General features: G+C 38.0%; 1 protein-coding gene across 1 annotated transcript in view; it reads right to left on the reverse strand.

The window, feature by feature from the left end:
- LOC108698938 (polypeptide N-acetylgalactosaminyltransferase-like 6) overlaps positions 1-21,217 on the reverse strand; it is a 547,280-nt gene that overhangs the window by 344,699 nt on the left and 181,364 nt on the right. Inside the window, exon 3 of the mRNA XM_041589177.1 lies at positions 11,340-11,478. Coding sequence (XP_041445111.1) covers positions 11,340-11,478 — 139 coding nt within the window. The remainder of the gene's footprint in view (positions 1-11,339; positions 11,479-21,217) is intronic.

Genomic DNA, 21,217 nt, shown 5'->3' on the forward strand with positions numbered 1-21,217 from the left:
AATTCTCCTTGTGTGCTGCAGCCCATATTCTAATTAAACATATAGATTTTTCATACTTAAGGGGTTGGGTTTTGCCTAGTACACACATACATAGTACATATTCCTGCCATGGAGAACTTTAAGTCTGATTCAAGAGTTGATAGAGATCATCTGCTCCATTAAATTGTAGATTATCTTGATGGAATGATGAGGTCAGTTCATATGTTTGGGCTTGGCTACAGACAAGGGAGGTGGAGCTTGGGTTTATACAGTATATGCTTAGGGACCGTTTCAACACCATTTTATGTTGGGGGCGTTAATAGGATGGGGAGGTATGTTTTTGTTTTAGTTTATTCTTTTGCTAGTTGTCACTTATGTGGCCTTAGAGGGAATGTGCTCATCACAGCAGAAGGTGGGGCCCTTATCAATCTGCCAAGGAGATTTGTTATGGTATAGGACTCTATGTCTCACCACCATTTTAGGTTGGGAAATGATGGTCTCCACACACCCACCCTAGAATGGGGTGAGTGTGGCCTTAGAGGGAAGGGGTACACTAGTTTTTAGGATAGCTTTAGGAGTGTGCACAGCATAGCTGAATGTGGAGCCTTTATCAATCTGCCAGGAAGATCTGTTATGGTACTTAATGTTGTGAGTAATGGTTAAACTCATATGGTGGGTAACCAGTATGGATAAAGGAAATGAAAGAGGTTATGTCTCGGTGGCCCAAAATCTTATGACTATGTTAGATGATAGCTCTGAAATATCTAACAGTGGAAATGTTGGAACTATTTATGTATGTATCTTTTTATTTGTATAGCACCCCTTGAGAGCAAATCACTGTAGGTGAGATGCGCGAGGAGGTTGCCGAGGTCCCTTACCTCCCGGCGTGTCTCTCCTTGCCTGTTGGTGCGCAGGCACGCACTTCCTGGTTCGCGTCTGGTGTGACGCGAGCATTTGCTTCCGAGCGTCATGACGTCATACAGAGGCACCGGTTTTGAATTTTGGCACCAAAAATCTTTTAAAAGACGAGTCCACCATTTTTTCTGTGCCCAAGCTGGTTCCAGTTTACTGATCCTATCTAAGCATTGTTTGATATTGAATTCCTGGTTTTTTACTTTTTGCCTGACTCCCGACTTCGATTTCTGCCGCCTGCCTTGAACCTTTTTGGCCGACATCAACTATGTCTCTTCTTCAACCCTGCGGGTACCTCTCTTATGAATTTGTCCATGCACTTCCTTGTTTGATTCCGCAGCAGAAAGCCCGGGGCTTCAAAAGGGCGTCTGTGTACTATCGCTAAACAAGGTTCCTGATAACATGGTTGTTACACTGTACAGTAGAACAATAAATTAGGATAACAAACGGGGGGTCCTCTGATAAAGGTGTGTATAAAGAATTTTGCCGTTCTGTAACGGAAGGGCAGACAGACAGGGGCTCAGACATAATGTGCACTTATGTTTTGCATTGCAATGTTTCCATTACAATATTTATGTTATCTATTGTCACCTGTACTTGATGGTTAAATATGAATAATTATATTGATTTGTATTTGATGTTGATGTTCTTGAACTATTGTGATATCAATAAAGCAGTGGACAGTATTATTTCCAAATAATAATTTGTCATTTAAATTGGTAGTAAATTTAGCAGATTGAATTTTGGTACAAGCAAAGGTAATTGAGTGATATATTTTTATAAAGATGTTTCTGACCTTATTGTAAAATCAGTACCTTGTGCTAATCCCAATTTAACCCACAACACTCTTCATGATGATAATACCCTAACAAGAAACCAGCAAATTATTCTTCTAGCTATCCAAGAGGACAGAACGGCAACACACCATAAAACTTGTTCTTACAACGGATATTAACAAGTTCTGTATTTAAATCAGCACACAGTAAACTTCCATTGTGAAACTATTTTATAAATATAATATTTCAAGAAGCAATTAACTAACAGATTGGCTAAAAGTAACAATTCAGCCAAAATTCAGAATATAAAATAAGTGAGAGCCTGTTTTATTCAAATGGATAATGTAAGATCTTACTCATATGTAGAACTGGAAACAATATGCTATTCGATTGCAATTATTTTGTAAACACAGTTATTTTTTTCCATTTGTGTTACACAAATGGCATTTATGAATGAATTGTGCTGCCAAAATGGCATCCGCAGAAGTGTTACCATCTGGTGTGTTCTGCTGATACACCAATACAATCCTGACATTCACCTTCAGCAGCAAATAGGAAAACTCCCTCTATGTTAGAATTCCAATAGTTTTTGCCTTTTGTACACAAAACATTTTCATATAGCAAAGTGCACCTTAAAATTTAATTTCCTCAGCCCTGGATACTTCTCTTAAAATCAGTATGCATAAACATATTCATAAGATGATAATCACAATGAAAGGGCAAAAAATGACATCTATTGCCAAATAAAAGGAAATGTAGTTATATTGCTGATTTGCATCTCTGTTGGCAAAGTCTTAATAGCTATTAAAGCTGTAATGCTGGATCTTATACGGTTGGATATTGTATCAACCATGCATCTGCCTAGTTTAAGAAGCAAACCACTCTACTTTTCATTGTTGAATACAACAGCTGTAACATGGCCACTTTTAGCTGTCAAAAATAAATTTATAACAACGAGGAATTTGCATTAACAATACTAGTACCGCTGACAGTTGCTAAATGATTTCATAGGCATTTATAATAAATTTCACATTTGTTAAAGAGCTCTGGCCCTCAGAATAGTGTTACATTTAAGAGAACAACACCAGAATACTACTGAAGCATTACATAAGCAACATATTAAATCACTGAAGTTCTGTTGCTTGAACACAGTAACCAAGCTCTCCTTGGTGTCAGATTGATTACTTGTCTTCACGGATTATTTGCTGCTACAAAGTCACCCAGAAATGTGATCAGTATTCCAATATGGGGCCAGGCACACAAACAAGGTTAGCAGAGACACTTGCTTGAGCACAAAAATTCCAGTAACAAGATAGCTGTCACATAAGCTAATGCCTTCACTGTTTTTAGTCAGTTTTAATTAACCTATCTGTGTTTACAGCAGTAATGTCTAACGGCTCATATATAGGTCCAACCCCAACACAGGAGAACACAGGAGCGGGCATATATGAAATGCCTGCCCAGGTATTAGAAACAAGGCTCCATAAAACCTGTACAGGGACAAGTGACTTGACAATTAATTGGACTTGCGCTTCATTAACAGGGTTGGTTCACCTTTTAAGCTAACACAATAGTTTCTCGAGTTAATTGGACCCTTGCAAGCTGATTACTGAAATTTCAAAACTGGAGAACTGCTGAATAAAAAGCTAAATCACTTAAAAACCACAGATAAGAAACAACAACTGCAAATTATGTCAGAACACTACTCTCCATATCATACTAAAATTTAACTCACAGGTGAACAACCCCTTTAACTGTTGGCCTAGCAAACACCTCTAGAACATAGATTAGGAGAGGGAATCTTATGCACACTAGGGCACAGGTTTAAACCTAGTCATGGTCAAAACTATAAATGTGCTAGACAGTCATCCTGCCTGCAAGCAACAAAAATGGAACCCTCAAAACTGCTTGATTGAATCTGCTTGTCCTGTCTTGAAAGATTTGGATAGTCTGTTTTGATCTTCATAGTGTTTGCTTGATGTCATACGTTGCATATGGCACACAATGAAAATGCTGGAATTGGAAAAACATTGTCATATCATTTTATAAATCATTATTTTATTCTATATTATATAATGACATTATGGGGCCAAAAAGTTGAGTTTTCTGAGCATCAATTGTACGATACGAACCGACGATCGATTTTGGTGCGACGTCTTTTCACTCCAAATTTTTCAAGAAAAAATGATTGATAAATGAGTTCAATTCGTGGGTGGGAGTTTGGTCAACTTTGTGTTAATAAGAAAATTTGATTAATTTGAGTTTTTGTAAATAGCCCCCTATGAGTGTTTTTTAACGTACAAACCTTTTTATAGTGTAAGGAAGAAATAACATTTCTCAGAGAGGAAAAAGCTAGAACATGTCCTTAATAAAAGCAAGAATGCTGTATTTATATACCAAGTAATATTTGGATTTTGTAAGTATTTATATCAGTTATGTCCAGTACTCAACTCACAACATAATCACAAACCCCTTCATTCTATAATTCTGACCCCGGTAGTATAATTTCATCTGACTGAGCTTTGACTGTTTATTGTTATATTATCAAACTGTCATTTTTTTCTTCTCCACCTCAGTCAGAGGTCTCAGGGACTGCTTTTTTCAAGCAAATCTAGCATTGACTGCAAAATACCTTATAATTGGCACGCAACTGCATCACATTGCTTTTGGAGGGTGTTCGGCATTGTCTACTTTTTTTCCCACAGTCTTCCAGATATTAAACTAGCTGTAAATACTAGTTGTTAGTTAAGCAGTTATTCAGTATAAATTTCTCACACCCCAACATGCAATAAAAATTACCCTTGTTTCTTACTTTGGACCCCACTATCTTCTGAACAGAAAACACACGGATCACTGACTAAGGACAGAATGTGATAAAATCATAACTGCAATAATTAGCCCTACAAATAATAATGAAAACTCACATTTCAGAATCTAATATTGTTCATTAGTCAGTTTATTACATTGCAAATCTTAAACGCCCAAAGCACATTTTTCAGCTTCCTTTTCAGTTTTATTAGATACACTGGGCACTGGCTCAGACTGCAAAAGTACACTGGGACGAGATGCCATGCTTTGCAAGATGCATAGTTTGGGGGGGGGGAGAAAGGGTGGGTGGGGGGTTTAATTGATTGGGCTGAGCTACCGTATGGTTTTACATTTTTAGTCCTTTCGCAGAGTGTAACATGCCCTGTCTGTAGAGTCAGATATTTCAGACTTTCTTAAATTTGTTATTGTACAATTCTGTGAATTTTTCCATTTCTAAGATCTACCAGAGTCTATTTTTAACCTCTTTATGTCTGCTAGGCTGGTGACATACCGCTGGGTGACAACCCTTGTAACAACTGATCTCTAACTGCTGGTAAATTCTGTTAACTGTCAGATATAATTTCAGAAGGAAACAGAGAACTATTCTTACGTTGCTCTACACAGCAAAGAGAACAGAAGCCTCAGCTGCCCTTTCCCATCTCCTTCCTGAGCAACATCAGAAAGCTACTCTGTTTTGCTGCGCCGAAAAAATTCACGAATTTCCTGCGTAATTCTAGAAATGGCAAAAAATTCAGGAATTCTGACGATCGCGTAAATTTTGATGACGGCTTTAAAGTCAATGGACATCCAAATAATGTTGACTTTTCCAACACCCGTCCAGTTTGTCGCCAAATTTGCGCAGTGGTGGCAAAACGTGGAAATTCGGCGCAAAATCATGCCTACTGAATTTATTCGCCCGTCACTTATTATCACAGTTCTTCCTATAATTATTAATGGGGTAAGAATAGCTTGTTATTGCAATGCATATGTTTAACATAATATAAGGGGTTGTTCACTTTTAGATTAAAAACTTTTCAGTATGATGTAGAGAGTGATATTCTCAGTCAATTTGCGATTGGTTTTCTTTTTATTATTCATGGTTTTTGATATTTTTGATATTGTTATTTAGCTTTTTATTCAATAGCTCATGGGTTTGCAATTTCAACATTCTGGTTTCTAGGGTTCAAAGTACCCTAGAAACCATGCATTGATTTGAACAAGTGACTGGAATATGAATAGGAGAGGGACCGAAAAGAAAGATAAGTAATAAAAAATAGTAATAACAAAACATGTGTAGCCTTACAGATTATTTGTTTTACAGATGGGGTCAGTGACCCCAGTGAAAAGAGCTGGAAGAAGAAGGCATATAATTAAAAAACTATAAAAAAATTAAGTACAGTTAAAAAGTTGCTTAGAATTAGCCATTCTATAACTAACTTAAAGGTGAACAGTTTTTAGAATTATGCCCATGGCTCTCTAGTTGTGTATACCTCTATCATTGGACAGAGCTATAGTATATCCATATCAGCTATAAAAGGTTACTTATAATGCATTCCCCAGTGTGTGGTATCCATTTAAAGGTCCATTTATGAACACAGGCACAAATGTGCTTGTGCTAAATGGGTGCATATTGACACCATTTATTAAAAGGAAGGTCATTTATCATAGAGTTCATTTTTAGCAAAAATAAAAAATGATTTCTCTGATCTTCTTTGTAGTACCCTTTCAGCCAAACATCTAAATGTTTTAGTCTTCTTTAGCCTTACAGAGTAAAAAAGCTACAGGTATATGTACAGTCCTGTACTTATTAAGTGTAATTGGAGGCTAATTAACAACTAGAAGACATATTATGGGCTGCAGTCTTTAGAGATGAATGCCCTACATCTGCTTTCTTCATTCAGAATCCTGAGTTTAAAGAAATCAATCACATTTTTCTTCCCACACTACGATTTATTTCTATTGATCATACCGCCTGCTGATTCATTTTATGTGAAGTGCATGTGAGAGTTGAACTGCTAAAATTGTCATAGCAGGGAGCAAAAAAACCTTTTTAAGAGTAGTCATCGTTTTAAGGTCTAAAGCATTGAAGATATTACCAAGGCAGATACCATGAATTTCTGTGTGATCGGAATAACTATTCTTTATATTAAAAATCAAAAACCGATGATTAAACTCTGTGACTGGAACACTGAGCAGTTAATTACTTCTACAGGACTTGCATAAAAGATGAGTTGTCAATATATTTAATCAATTCTAACCAAGGACTAAAGAGACAATTATTGATAACGCCTTTGGACGTTCGGTAGTTTGCTCACGATGAATTGGTAAAACGTAAATAGGAATAAAAAATAGAATTATTGAATGTGACTGCCTTAGTCGGTCCATTTAAGCCGGAACACGCATTATTTTATCTTTTTTTTCAGCTGTCACATAAATAGAGAAAATTGGATAATCTATTGGATAATATACCAATGACTGTCATTTATAGGAATATTAGAAGCCACAGAGGAGTTCAATGAAAGTATAAAACCAAGATTCTGAAGTCCATTATTTTATAGAGGTCAAGAAACATCTTTTGTCTATGCATGTTAGATACAAAAGGAAATGGTTCTATGCGGCTCTATCCGAAAAAAAGTGAAGCAATGCTGACTACTGTATATAAAATTGTTGATTCGGATAAGTAAAACTCTGTCCTCTGTTTAATTAATTAAATCAAATCAGCGAACAAGTTTAGCCATGGCTCACCCGATAAGCAGCTTGACCTGGGTGCTTAAACCCAGGTTTACACGGCAGATAGAAACATGTGTGATTCACACTCACTGGTATCAAATGGTGGCTTGGATGCAGCGCCCCAAACCCGTAGCTTGGGGTGAAGGAGCAGACAACTGAAGAAATGAACACACACTCCAGATGCACAACGATGTAAATAAAACTCGATTTTATTCCATAATTTAAAGGACAAGGAAAGTTAAACTAAAGAAGTAGGTCAGAAATGCTGTATATTATGTTTTGGTTATCTGTACCAGTTTAAGGCAACCACAGCCCTTTAGCAGTAAAGATCTGTGTCTCCAAAGATGCCCCAGTAGCTCCACATCTTTCTTTTCTGCTGATTCACTGCACATGAACCTGTGCTGTTGTCACTTACTGAGCTTAGGGACCAACTCAAAATATACAGTACACATAGAAAATAAATGTCATAGTATGAGGCTGATTAGCAATTAATACGGATAATTATTACATGGCAGCAGCACAGAAATTTCCGATTTTAACGTTTTTCCATGCAAAATGTCCAAATATCACGATTTTTTTGTAAAAATGTTCTAATTTCACGATTTTTTCGTGAAACTTTCTAATTTCATGATTTTTCGCGAATTTTGCAAATTTAGCGTGATATTGGCAAATATTTAATCAAAACAAAATGCGAGAAATTTGCCCATCACTAGGCTTTACCTTATGCAATATAATAAGCCATGGACACATTATGAAAGACCTGTTATCTTGACCTGAAGTTCTGAATAAAGTGCTTCATTTCTGGACAAGAACCAAGGTTGTCTGAATTTACAGTGGTACAGTGGCAGTGGTAAATGGTTGCATGCATGCTTCATATACAACACACAATATGATAGTAAACACACAGGTGGCCATCCAATGGTTTAACTTAGAGATGCTGTACCATCGAGCCAGATATTTGTGGAAGACATATATAGTCAGTCAATGATGCTGGTAATATGCTGCAGGGTTAGTCTGTAATTTTCAGCTTTGGCACCCCTGCTATAAAAATTACCCTCAAATCATTTCTGTTCATATTTCATTTCATGGTGTGCTGCTAAAGGTTCTTTTCACTAGTAAGCAAAGTGAAGCTCTCTTTGACATGATCTTTCATTTTCCATATTGAATACACCTTTGTTGGATGTATGAATAGCACAGTATTCATTCATTTTCCAAATATTTCTCCTTCCAAATATAGTAGGAACTTCAGCTACATTTTAAAGCAAGAGCTATTATAGCAGCCATGCTAACGCTCTGTGTTATGTCTGATCCAGCTCCTTTGACACTGACAGTATTTCCACACAATAGGAGCCAGAGTTTTCAGAGCTTTGACTAGTTATCTGAATATAAAAATGCTGCCAGCGTATAGCTTTCTGAACAATATTGTCTGATGGATTACTACGCTAAGAAAATGTTCATTCAAAGATGATTGACTGTGAATCATTTCTGGTGCTAGGGAGTTCAGCTGGGAAGTCAAGTTCACATAAAAACAGACCACCTCCAATTTTCTTATCTCCTCCTTATAAAATCACACATCTGCTCACAGTGAGCAAACAATAACTCTGAGGGTTTTATCCACATTTACTCTAAGAAATTGTTTTTATGTTTGATGACAGTTTGAAAGCTGACCTTTCCTAGTTTGTTATATGATATTAACTGCAGTACCAACTCATCACCCAGCAGGCGACATGGGCATGATATTAAATCATCAGCTACCCAAACAAAACACCAGAAATGCAAATAACAATTGGATCAGAATAATCTTCATGTACCTCATTCCTTGACATAGTCTTCTATTTTTTTTAAAGAAACCATTGAGCGCTTTTTCCTTTTAAGAAACAACAAAACACTTAAGAATAAGAAAATGAATTTCTTTTATTAAAATCAAATTTTACAGCATAAAACCAGCTCAACATACGAATATAAAATGTTTTTAACCTTTCTAAAAGAATAAAATGAAGGCTATAAATAGAATACCATGGAGCGCCATGCTCTACAGGGAGTATACTAAAGGATATTACTTGACCTGCTGCTAGAGCAAGTGCTTTAAAACTAGTGGATTCAAGTAAAAAGTGTTTCTTGACAAAAGCACATTCAAATCTTTTTGAAAAAAGTAAAAGGTCAAGTCTATTAAATAAATGTACGTTCCTTTCATCTTTTTATAAATTATTGAAGCTCAGTATTGGGATTAGACAGAGGTCTTTCAAAACAAGGGGACAATGCATAACTCTTCTTTTTTTTAAATTTTTTAACATTAATGCTTGGTGCCAAAGAAACAATGTATATTTCTCAATTAACAATTAAGAACAGTGACATCAATTAAAAAGTTGCACAAGTCAAATACCACTCATCAGTAAATATCAACAGCACCACTCTTGATGTCCTCTATAGTTTAGTTCCAGAAATGCTTTAATCATGTTCTTATTTTATCAGCTGGAAATGTGTATATTTAACCTCTTTTGTGCTATGAAACATAGATTCAACCAATTACCAAATATTTATGCTGCAAAGATCTTTACATAGCAAAAAGCCATTTGCTGTATATACTGTAATAGTTGTAACAGAGCTAATAAAACAACTAGAGATTCTAGACTGACGTTTTATTCCACAGTTATTTCTGCTATTTTTTTTTTAAAAGACAATCATATAAAATACACATTTTGCCTCCTAAAACCTGCCATGAAGCAGTTTTTACAAATTGCAGAATAAATTATGGAAAAAAATTAATTGAAAAAACTATTTGCCATTGAGAAAAAGAAAAGTGCCTAATACGTGACTTTCTTGGTATATGTTATTGGAAGAATAGTTTTTTAATGGAACAGTTCAGTGTAAAAATAAAAACTGGGTAAATAGATAGCATGTGCAAAATAAAAATGTTTCTAATAAAGTTAATTACCCAGAAATGTTATCTATAAAGCCTGGAGTGACTGGATGTCTAATATAACAGAACATAACACAACTTCCTGCTTTTCAGATCTCTAACTCTGAGTTAGTCAGCGACTTTAAGGGGGGCCACATGGGACATTACTGTTCAGTGAGTTTGCACTTGATCCTCAGCATTCAGTTCAGAATCGAAAGCAAACAGTTATGACCCATGTGGCCCCCCCTCAAGTTACTGATTGGTTACTACCTGGTAACCAAGAGAGCTTAAAAGCAGGAGGTTGGGTTTTGTTATGTTAGACATCTGCTCACTTCACCCTTTATACATTACATTTTTGGCTAACTAACTACATGAAAACATTTTTTATTTTGCGCAGCCTATCTATTTACCCAGTTTTCATTTTTACACCAGACAATTCCTTTAAATAACCCTCCTAACCCTGATCTATGCTGTATGTATTCAACCATTTATGCATCATAGATTTAAAATCTATGGTAGTGACACAACTTTTTGTAAACAGGAACCATAGATTCTTTGTTGTAGTGATTATATATGAAAATCATGACAAAACATCTGAGAATCTTGAAAATGAATATTAATAATAATAATAATAATAATAATTACAGAAACCATGGTCTGTTTGTCCTTTGGAAAAGGGACTTATACAGGATGAACATACCAACATTGATAATTGGGGATTGGAGATTCTATTAAAAATATGACGCTTTATATAAATTTTAAACTGTGCCATAATAGAGGTAATAAGGGACACTGTGGACAGTTGGTCAAAAGTTATTTTATATTCCTCATTGTAGAACACATAAAGCCTGTTATTCATGAGATCGTAAATCATGTTTGCAGGTAAAATGCAATCCATGAGTGATTTGACTTCAATTCATCAATTATATAGGTTTGTAGAATTCGTATAATGCATTCTTTAATCAAGCTTCAAAATATACTTTAAACAATAAAGCTGTATGAGAACCCTTAAAATTTAAATTGCTAGTTGGCTTAGATTTAGTGTAATAATTTTGGAATGTGCCCAACTGCCAGCTAATACATCACTGATATTAAAGAGCAATAACCACCACTTTATTGGAAAAGTTTTTTTTTTTTCGTGTTCTTATCCAACTTCCACTTTTATTTTACCTGCATACCAGACAAGGTTTTAAATTTAATACAATTGAGATTAGCACTACAGCTCATCAACTTACTTGGGATGCCGAATGTCAGGTAATGAGCGCTCCAGTGCAATCTTGTTGCTAACAAAGATATTAAAACCATTTTCTCTATAAACAGTATCATCTTGTTCTTCTTCAGTAAGGGGGTATGGCTTTCCATGTTCTCCTTTCCCTGAAAAAATGAAAAAAATATATATATTTTAGCATTTTGAGAATAAGGTGCAGTTCAGATCTGATCTGCTCAAAAATGTTCATTTTATAATGTATAACAATTCTTTCAAATAATATTATACATGTATAGGATATATTATCCACAATACTTTGGACCTGAGGTTTTCAGTATAAGGGATCTTTCTGTAATTTAGATCACCATACCTTAAGTCTGCTGAAAAACATTTAAACATGGGGAGGGTTAGTTACTAAAATCGGAATGATCTCATTTTTTAGATTAAAAAAATCATGACCAAACTCCTTTACCCAATTTTACCTTATTTATTATTAATAAAGGTCAATTTAATCAGTTTTGGTAAAAACACTGGACTTTGTCCATATGGGAGGAATGCAGAGTGAATCACCCTATTCACCCTAATCATATAAAGCTAGCCACGCAAGGAATATTTTTTTTATACAATTTAGTAATTTGTGATTGAACTGCTTAGTCATACTGTAGGTCATACTGTAGGTCTGTGGGTGGCCATTCAAAACAAGCCTTTTTTCCAAATCACATTCGATTATTATCACTGTTCCCTATATACTTTATATGACCTCCACCTACTTGGGCTAGGGGGCAACTTGTATGAACAAGTATGCCGTAGACATATGCCATATATATGATCCATGCTAGTAATTTGCATTTTCTGGACCCGCACCCATACTAACACACCATCTCAATCTAGGCTGCATCTGGCCCAGGGATTTAAAGATTTACCAGCATCATAGGTGAGAGGGATGGGCTCTGTACAATACTATATAGCACCAGTGATCACTGTCAGGCACAGAGATATACTACTGTAAGGTACTGTATACTGCAGTGGCACAATCTGACCCTCACCCAACCTGAAATGAACATATATGAACAGAATTCAGCTTAAACTCTGATGAGCCACTAATACGTAACCACTTAATTCAGATAGATGGGGTCAAAACTGTTCCCAGTCCAGTGATTCTTTAAACCTATTTGACATAGACTGAGGAGTATAAGGCAAGCACCTTACCCCTAAATGTTAGCAGAGAGTCCTGTAATACATTAGATTTACTGTAGATACTTTTTCATTTTTGTTGTTTTGGATTATATTCAGTCACTAAAGACAGCCTGTCTTTGTGGTTATACACAATGAACAGTAAAGTACAGTACATTATATAATTCTTTCTTTATGGGCTCTCTAAAACTGAATTTGATTGCTATACTGAACTACTTTTTTATACATTTTTAACTGCATTTCCTACTATTAAGTCTACACCAAATAGGGACCCCGGACCAGAGTGCAGTGTGAGGGAAGGAGGATAGTGAGAAGTCTAGAAAGGGAAACAAAGACAGATAGGGAGACAGGAAGATGATCCCAGCACCATTTTCACAGCTATGTAGTCTACTGATGGACTTGCCCACCCTGGCATGTCAGGAAGCTCAGGAAAGGGTAAATCTGTTGGTTTGTAAATCTGATCTGATAATATTAATGTATCTGTATCTGTAATGTATCTATAATGAAAGCTGTGGCCTTTTGTTATCTTAAAATGGATGTCGTTATTGTGTCCTGGGGAGAAGGAATCATTAAAGTCAGGTAAAAAGAGTGAATTACTGTGGTAACATCTAGTCGGGTATCTTTTTCCCCGAGCTTGACACTACCCTTGTCATTTACTTTGAGTTATAGTGTAACAACAGTTGCACAGTTTGCTACAAGCCTATAAAGTTGGATGGTTTAGTCTCTGGAAACGGCAGACCAGTACATGCTTCTTGTTGATGGGTTACTCTGGGTTACTAAAACTGATCTTTGCTTTAGCTATTCAAAGCTATATAAAAGTATAATGGTGCCTTTATCCCTAGCAGTCTGTTGAAAATGTAAAACAGATGCTTTGTTTTTTGTTTTCTGTATTTCATCTAGACAGACACAGGTGGTGATACACTGGCTGACCCTCCATGATATCCAACAGATATGTTAGCCAACTAAAATACAAATATTGTGCAACAGGACATAAACATGGATGGACACAGCTGTACACAATACTAATATGCAACAAAACAAGTAAAATCTGCCATAGGTTTCTGTGTGTACATGTTTGTGTGGGATGGGTTATTTGCAGTTTATTATTATTATTATTGCTTGATTGGTAATTTTTTTGGTTTTCAACAACTTTCTTTCGTTCCCAATATGTTGACTCTTGCCTTTATTGGAATACTACCTTGGCCTTCTTTAGGATTCATTTAATTTCGCTGGATAGGAGAAGGAGTTAAAATTGAGTAGGTACGATGGACATCTGATGTGTCAGTATCAGAGCACCACCTGGTCTTTCAGTAATTTGCTTATCAGTTATGGTGTTCCAAAACCCAGAACAGATGCCATGGTTCCGGTCATGGCTCATGCTTCTGCCTATAACAGACTCCTTTTGCTTTAGGAGGAGCCCTCCAGTACTCGGATGCCTCCAGATCTTAAAGTAAGGGAACCAAGGCCAGAGTTCTGGGCTGACAAAGGGAACCATAACAAGTGACAGGAGGAACGGGGTTACAGCAAGCGTAAGTGAAGAAACAGGCCGGGTCAATAACCAGTACAGAAGTACAGAATCAGGATCTGGAAGAATAGTCAGAAAACAGGCTAGGGTTGGGTCAGGCAACGAATTAGGTCAGGGACAGGCATGGGTCAAGAACAGGAAAACCAGACAATAAGCACACCCAGGAACTATCTGACAATAGACCTATGTTGGACAGTGAATAAAAGGACAAGATGCCTTTAAAGAGATACTGACACCAGAATTATGCCTTTTTTACATCTATCATAATATTGGCTTGGAATGCATCTTATAATTTTGCCATAAAGTGTTTGCCCAATGCTTTTACATTACCTATCCGACTCCCTGTGCTTGTCTATGAGGGGGATGCCATATTTGTGCAGCAGGAGTATGTTAGTTTTAGGAACTTTAACTGACAGGCTGAGTTGGGACAGTCAGGTTGGCAAAACAGTCAGGTTTAGGAATTTCAGCTAACAATAACTTACAAAAACAAACCTCTCAGCAAAGAACAGCATGACCTATAGGTAACTTTAAATGTACATTTTAAAAGTAGTTTTTTAGTGTCAGTGTCACTTTAAATATTTGAATTTCTTGTCAAGCGAGGTGATGTCAAATGTGGCACACCAAATAAAAACACGTATAGATACACGTGCCAGATCCAGAAGAATGGGCATGTGTGAGCAACTCAAGTAGAAGGCTGTGGGCATCCCCATAAGGTGTCTCTGCCACCCCACTAGACCATAGGTATTGTAACATTGCTGTTCCCACTCTATGTTGCTTTTCCCATGTTTTTTATGACTCAGCCTGCTCTGAAGACCAGGTAACCAGAGAAAGATATTGTTCCGGTTCAGTTTTTTTTAAGGTCTTGTTGTAAGCAGTTGCTATGGCGGTAATATAATTTGTTTTTTCCAGTGATAGCATGCTTGTTAGGAGTATTAACGTTTACTATGTTTATTGGAAACAATAAGCTTGCTAACTGTCTAGTGAATCAAGCTAAAATCACTCAGTATTGTAATTGCTTGCCTAAATTTCTTTTGATAGAATAGTTATCATCATCATCATCATTTATTTATATAGCGCTGTCAAGATACGCAGTGCTTTACTGCAGTTATAGCAAACAGGGAATAAATGGTGGATAACAGACAAGGATTACAGAGTACAATAGGGTTTACAAACTAAAAGGTTAGGGTACAATTGAGACATTAGGATTATATAAACTTTGTCATTTTTGATACAGCAATGATTAATTAAGGTACATCGAATAGGCCTCTTTAAACAGATGGGTCTTTAAGGAGCGCTTGAAAGTTTGGAAGGAAGGAGAAAGTCTGACAGCTTGTGGCAGAGAGTTCCAGAGAAAAGCAGAAGCCCGAGAGAAGTCTTGTAGACGAGAATGGGCAGAAGTGACCAGAGGAGAAGTGAGGCGAAGATCAGAAGCAGAGCGTAGGTTTCGTGAAGGAGTGTATTTGGAGATTAGAGATGAAATGTAGGGAGGGGTTTCATTATTAAGGACCTTGAATGTGAGTGTAAGTAATTTGAATTTGATTCTAGAAGAGATTGGGAGCCAGTGAAGGGACATACATATGGGAGCAGCTGATGTTGAGCGGCGAGCTAGATGAATGAGTCTAGCGGCCGTGTTTAGAACAGATTGGAGTTGTGAAAGGTGACTTGTTGGAATACCTGTGAGGAGTAAGTTGCAGTAATCAAGGCGGGAGATGATGAGAGACTGAATCAGTGTTTTAGTTGATTCTGAACTGAGATAGGGTCGTATTCGAGCAATGTTGCGCAGTTGAATACGGCAAGATTTTGCAAGTGTTTGAATGTGTGGTGAAAAAGACAGATGAGAGTCTAAGATAACTCCTAGGCAGCGTGCCTGTGTGGTGGAATGAAAGGTGGTGTTGTTTACGGTGAGTGATATCTGAGGGACAGGGGAAGATCTTGGAGGAAATATAATGAGTTCTGTTTTAGAAAGGTTCAGTTTCAGGTGGCGCTGTGACATCCAGGAGGAGACAGCAGAGAGACAGTCTGTGACTTGGGAAAGGACAGAATTAGAAAGATCAGGAGTAGACAAGTAGAGTTGGGTGTCATCAGCATAAAGGTGATACTGAAGTCCAAATGACTGAATGAGTTTTCCTAGTGAAGTTGTATAGAGTGAGAACAGCAGGGGGCCAAGAACAGAGCCTTGAGGAACTCCAACAGAGAGTGGGAAAGTAGTAGAAGTAGAGTTAGAGAAGGAAACTTTAAAGGAACGGTCAGACAGATAAGATGTAAACCATGAAAGAGCAGTGTCCCGAATGCCAGATGAGTGTAGAATGTCAAGGAGGAGTGTGTGGTCAACTGTGTCAAAGGCTGCAGAGAGATCTAGAAGGATTAGAATGGAATAATGACCTTTAGACTTTGCCAATAGAAGATCATTGGTTACTTTGGTGAGGGCAGTTTCAGTCGAGTGTGATGGGCGGAAGCCAGATTGCAAGGGGTCGAGGAGGGAGTTGTGAGTGAGATGCTGGATCAGGCGTTTATAAACAAGCCTTTATAGTAATTTGGAGGCGAATGGAAGAAGGGAGACCGGTCGATAGTTAGTGGGAGAGCTGGGATCAAGGGAAGGTTTTTTGAGGATAGGAGTGATTAGTGCTTGTTTGTATAATGATGGAAAGGTACCAGTAGAGAGTGAAAGATTGAATAGGTGGGTAAGTGCAGGAGGGAGTGTATCAGAGATTGGGTGGAGAAGGCGAGAGGGTATGGGGTCAAGGGAGCAGGTGGTGGGTTTTGAGCTGGCTAGAAGTTTGCTGACTTCATCTAGAGTTGCAGGGGTGAAGGAGTGCAAAGTAGATGTGAGTGGACTGCACGTTGGTCTGAGATTGTTGTCGGACGGTATGCTCAGCCTAATGAGATCGATTTTTTCATTAAAGAAATGAGCGAGGTCTTGGGCAGTAACATTAATAGGTGGAGGAGGTGGAGGGGGCATAGGAGTGAGTTAAATGTGGCAAACAGCTGCTGTGGTTTGGAGGACATAGTAGATATTAGATAAGAGAAGTATTGTTCTTTGGCTAATGATAGAGCTCGGTTATAGCAGGAGAGCATGAATTTGAAGTGGATGAAATCAGGATCAGTTCGTGACTTTCTCCACCGTCGCTCAGCTGATCTACTACATCTTCTGAGGTACCGTGTTACACTAGTGTGCCAGGGTTGGGGTTTAGCTGGCCGGCTGTGACGGGTGGTAGAAGGTGCAAGGGAGTCAAGTGCTGTTGAAAGGGCATCGTTGTAGAGAGAAGCTGCCATATTGGGACAGGAGAGAGTATTAATATGAGATATGGATTGTGCTGATACTGTTGATAATTGTTGTGGTTCAAAGGCATTAAGGTTTCTGTACGTATGGGTAGAGAGAGATGGTTGTGAAGGTGCAGGTGAAAGCAGTATCTGAAAGGAGAGTAGATGATGGTCAGACAGAGGGTAGGGAGAGTTTATTAAGTTGGATGGGCAGCATGAGTGGCAGAATATAAGGTCAAGAGCATGACCCTCGATGTGGGTAGGTGAGTCGGTCCACTGAGAGAGACCAAATGAAGCTGTTAGAGAGAGAAGTTTAGAGGTGGCAGCAGAAGCAGAGTTGTCAATGGGGATGTTGAAGTCCCCTAAAATGAGAGCAGGTGTTTCACTGGAGAGAAAGTATGGAAGCCATAGTGAAGCAAAGTGATCCAAGAAGGTGGAGTAGGGACCTGGGGGGCGATATATGACAGCAACACGCAGAGAGATTGGAGAAAACAAACATATGCTGTGGACTTCAAAAGAAGTGAAGGAGAGAGAAGACGGTGTAGTTAGATTTTGAAACCTGCATTTGGGAGAGAGAAGAAATCCCACCCCACCGCCATGACGGCCATCCGGTCTAGGAGTGTGAGTAAGTGAGAAGCCTCCATAGCAGAGGGCAGCAGGTGAAGCAGTGTCTGAGGGTGAGAGCCATGTTTCAGTGATTGCAAGAAGGTGAAGGGATTTAGCTATAAAGAGGTCATGGACTGCTGTTAGTTTATTGCAGATTGACCGTGCATTCCAGAGGGCACATGAGAAAGGCAGGGAGGGTGTTGGCTTTATGTGAATTAGGTTTGCAATATTAGAAGTACGTAAAGTCTGAGAGACTGGAAAAGACCTTGTTGAATGCCTGAGAGTAGGAATAAGTGAGGGTACAAATGAGTGAGTTGGACCAGGGTTTGGGGAGACGTCCCCAGCTGCAAGTAACAGTAATAATGAGAGTGAGACAAGGTGTGACCTAGATTTGACAGTGCGAGCAGTGTATTGTCTGATGGGATGAGAGGGGATAATAGATTTAACAATACAAGATAGTGTGCTTATATTGAGAGAGGGTGATGGGAGCAGTGAAGAGGAGATTTCAATTTCAGGATAGTTATAGTTATTACCCACCATGGCAGTTATCTCAGTTCTGTATCACTCAGAATTCCCACAGACCTCAAGTACTACCTCTAATGGCATAATATTGTTGCATCATCTTTTCACCAACATATGAGTCCTAATCATCTACAATTCTACATCATTAAGACAGTGTCTGCCATTACTATATATTGTTATGCAGACCATAGAAACATACAGTAGATCAATTAGCATGGGCAAATATTTGTTGTAAAGTTGGCTGTTTTCTAGTCTGCTTTTTGCACTATGAGCAATCTCAAACAATAAAATAGCTTCCTCAAAACATGGAGTATGCAGTGCAGTTTTAAGAACCAGTCCTTAAGAGGGATATAAATGAGCTGGAGAGAGTGCAGAGACATTCAACTGAACTGGTTATAGGGATGGAAGACTTAAATTAGGAAGGTAGACTGTCAAGGTTGGGGTTGTTTTCTCTGGAAAAAAGATGCTTGCGAGGGGACATGATTACACTTTACAAGTACATTAGAGGACATTATAGACAAATAGCAGGGGACCTTTTTCCCATTTAATGGATCACTGCACCAGAGGCCACCCATTTAGACTGAAGAAACAGAACTTTCATTTGAAGCAACGTGAGGACAGTGAGGTTGTGGAATGCACTGCTAATGATGTTGTGATGCTGATTCAGTTAATGCCTTTAAGAATAGCTTGGATGATTTCTTGAACAGACATAATATCCAAGGTTATTGTGATACTAAACTTTATAGTTAGTATAGATATATGTATATATATAATTTGTGTGAAAGAAGGGAGGGGTATGTGTATGGATGCTGTGTTTTCATTTGGAGGGGTTGAACTTGATGGACTTTGTCTTTTTGTTTCAACTTTGTAACTATAGTGCAGATACTGAGAATAAAATAAAGGTTTTACACAAAGTCGGTCATGGCAATGTCTTTTAGAGTATTATAAATAAATCACATCTGAAAAACATGGAATGCTATTATGTGTGCTAGTGCCAACACAACACATGTAGCCAAAGCCTGGATTGATACAATCAGCGCCCATTGTTTTGTGCATACATGACTCAGTTGTTACCTTCTCATCTAATTAAATTATATTTTTCAGTGATACAGTGATAACCAAACCCTAGATACAATTCTATAAGAAAAATACCCAAGATCTACTCTACCAAACTAGGGATAATGAACAATTTTATAGCGCCAGACATCAGAGGCTGATAAAGATTAGAACAAAAAGATGTAATCAATGTGTGCCAAATATCTGCAACAGCAGATCTGAGCTTGAATAGAAGCTAATGATCCTTTCAAGTCCAATTGCACATCTGCATGATGAATATCCTCCTATGTGAAAGAGGAATACAGCACAAGCTACACTCAAGGATAAACCAATTGTAAGGCATGCGGGGGTTAAGGACCAAGCTAAAAGCTAGCAGTCAGCTTTATAGCTCTCTATGCAGCCACCCCCTCATGCACTGTATATCACAATGTCAATTAATAAGCCCTGATGGTATCTGATAAACATTTACAGTATACTATTGTGTTTTGTGTTTAGTTTTAGCCAGTGTTACACCTGGCTTTAACCTCTACAGCAAATGGTGAATACAGTTTAATTGTTTCTCACAAATCAGAAGACACCTTGAAACCAAGGATTTTTATCTAAGAGCATCATTTAATTTTATAACGTATTTAACTACATCATTGCAATGAAATGTTGTATGGCTTAGAAAATTATGGATTTTAAGAATGAGCAAACCTTTTCACCTGGCACAGCTTTGTGGTGAAATTCGCCATTTCGCCAGCAGTGAAAGTTTGTGTAAATCTGAGCTAGGATTTCAACATACAGTCTGCCCCACCAGAAAAAAAATGGAACTGTCTGTACTCAGTGTGTAGAAGAAACTGGCAGCAGGTGAGCCTTTCTGTTTCTATAAAGAACAGTTGTAGTATAGTGCAAAGGAACTTCTTTAACAAGGTAAGGCAATGCATAGCCTTTGGAGAGCTGAAAATGCCTACAATACAATTTAATTTTGCCTTCTCATTGATTACAATGCATTATCAGGGCCGGATTTAAGGAAGCGGCGTCCCAAGGCCGCACGATCCATACCCTTGCTGCTTCCGGTCTCGCCGCCCTGTGTCCGCAGGGTCCTAGCGCTGGCTGTGGTGTTCTCTGAGGCAGAAGCGATGGGGAGCGCTTCAAAGCGCTTCAAAGATGCGGCTGGGCGGCGTGCCGCCCCAAAAATTTCGTCGCCCTAGGCCCGGGCCTATGTGCATTATGACAAAAATGTTTGATTTTGTTCACTTTTACGCAAATCAAAACATGCATTATTCTTCTTCCTGAAAGTAAAGCAGGCATCCTGACATATTGGAAAGATGGACATCAAGAACACATTGAGCCATGCTCACAGAAGACGTTCGGGGCAAAGTGGCAGTCGCTAGCGAAAATTCCATTCGCAGGGACATCACCAATTTACTTGCAAGCATAGAGGACAATTCGCGAAAGAGTTCATTCTTAAGAAGTTTCGTGCCCTATTACCAGGCAAATTTTTGCTCAGGTGAACTATTGTTACACTGCAAATTCACTAATGCACCAACATCTCTAATAAAGACATATAAATTACCTTATGTACCCGCCCTATTTAAATTGACCTAAGCATAAGTGTTCTAACAAAGTTTCGCTAGGCAGAAACGAATGTTAGAGAAAGTTTGCTATGAAATGCTTGTGCTGATAAATTAACACTAGTGCAACTTCGCACTTTAGTAAATTAGCGTATGCGCTGCAAATTTTCGTCTGACGAAGTGACG

The sequence above is a fragment of the Xenopus laevis genome, chromosome 1L (genome assembly GCF_017654675.1).
Source record: "Xenopus laevis strain J_2021 chromosome 1L, Xenopus_laevis_v10.1, whole genome shotgun sequence".
In the NCBI taxonomy this organism is placed as follows: Eukaryota; Metazoa; Chordata; class Amphibia; order Anura; family Pipidae; genus Xenopus; species Xenopus laevis.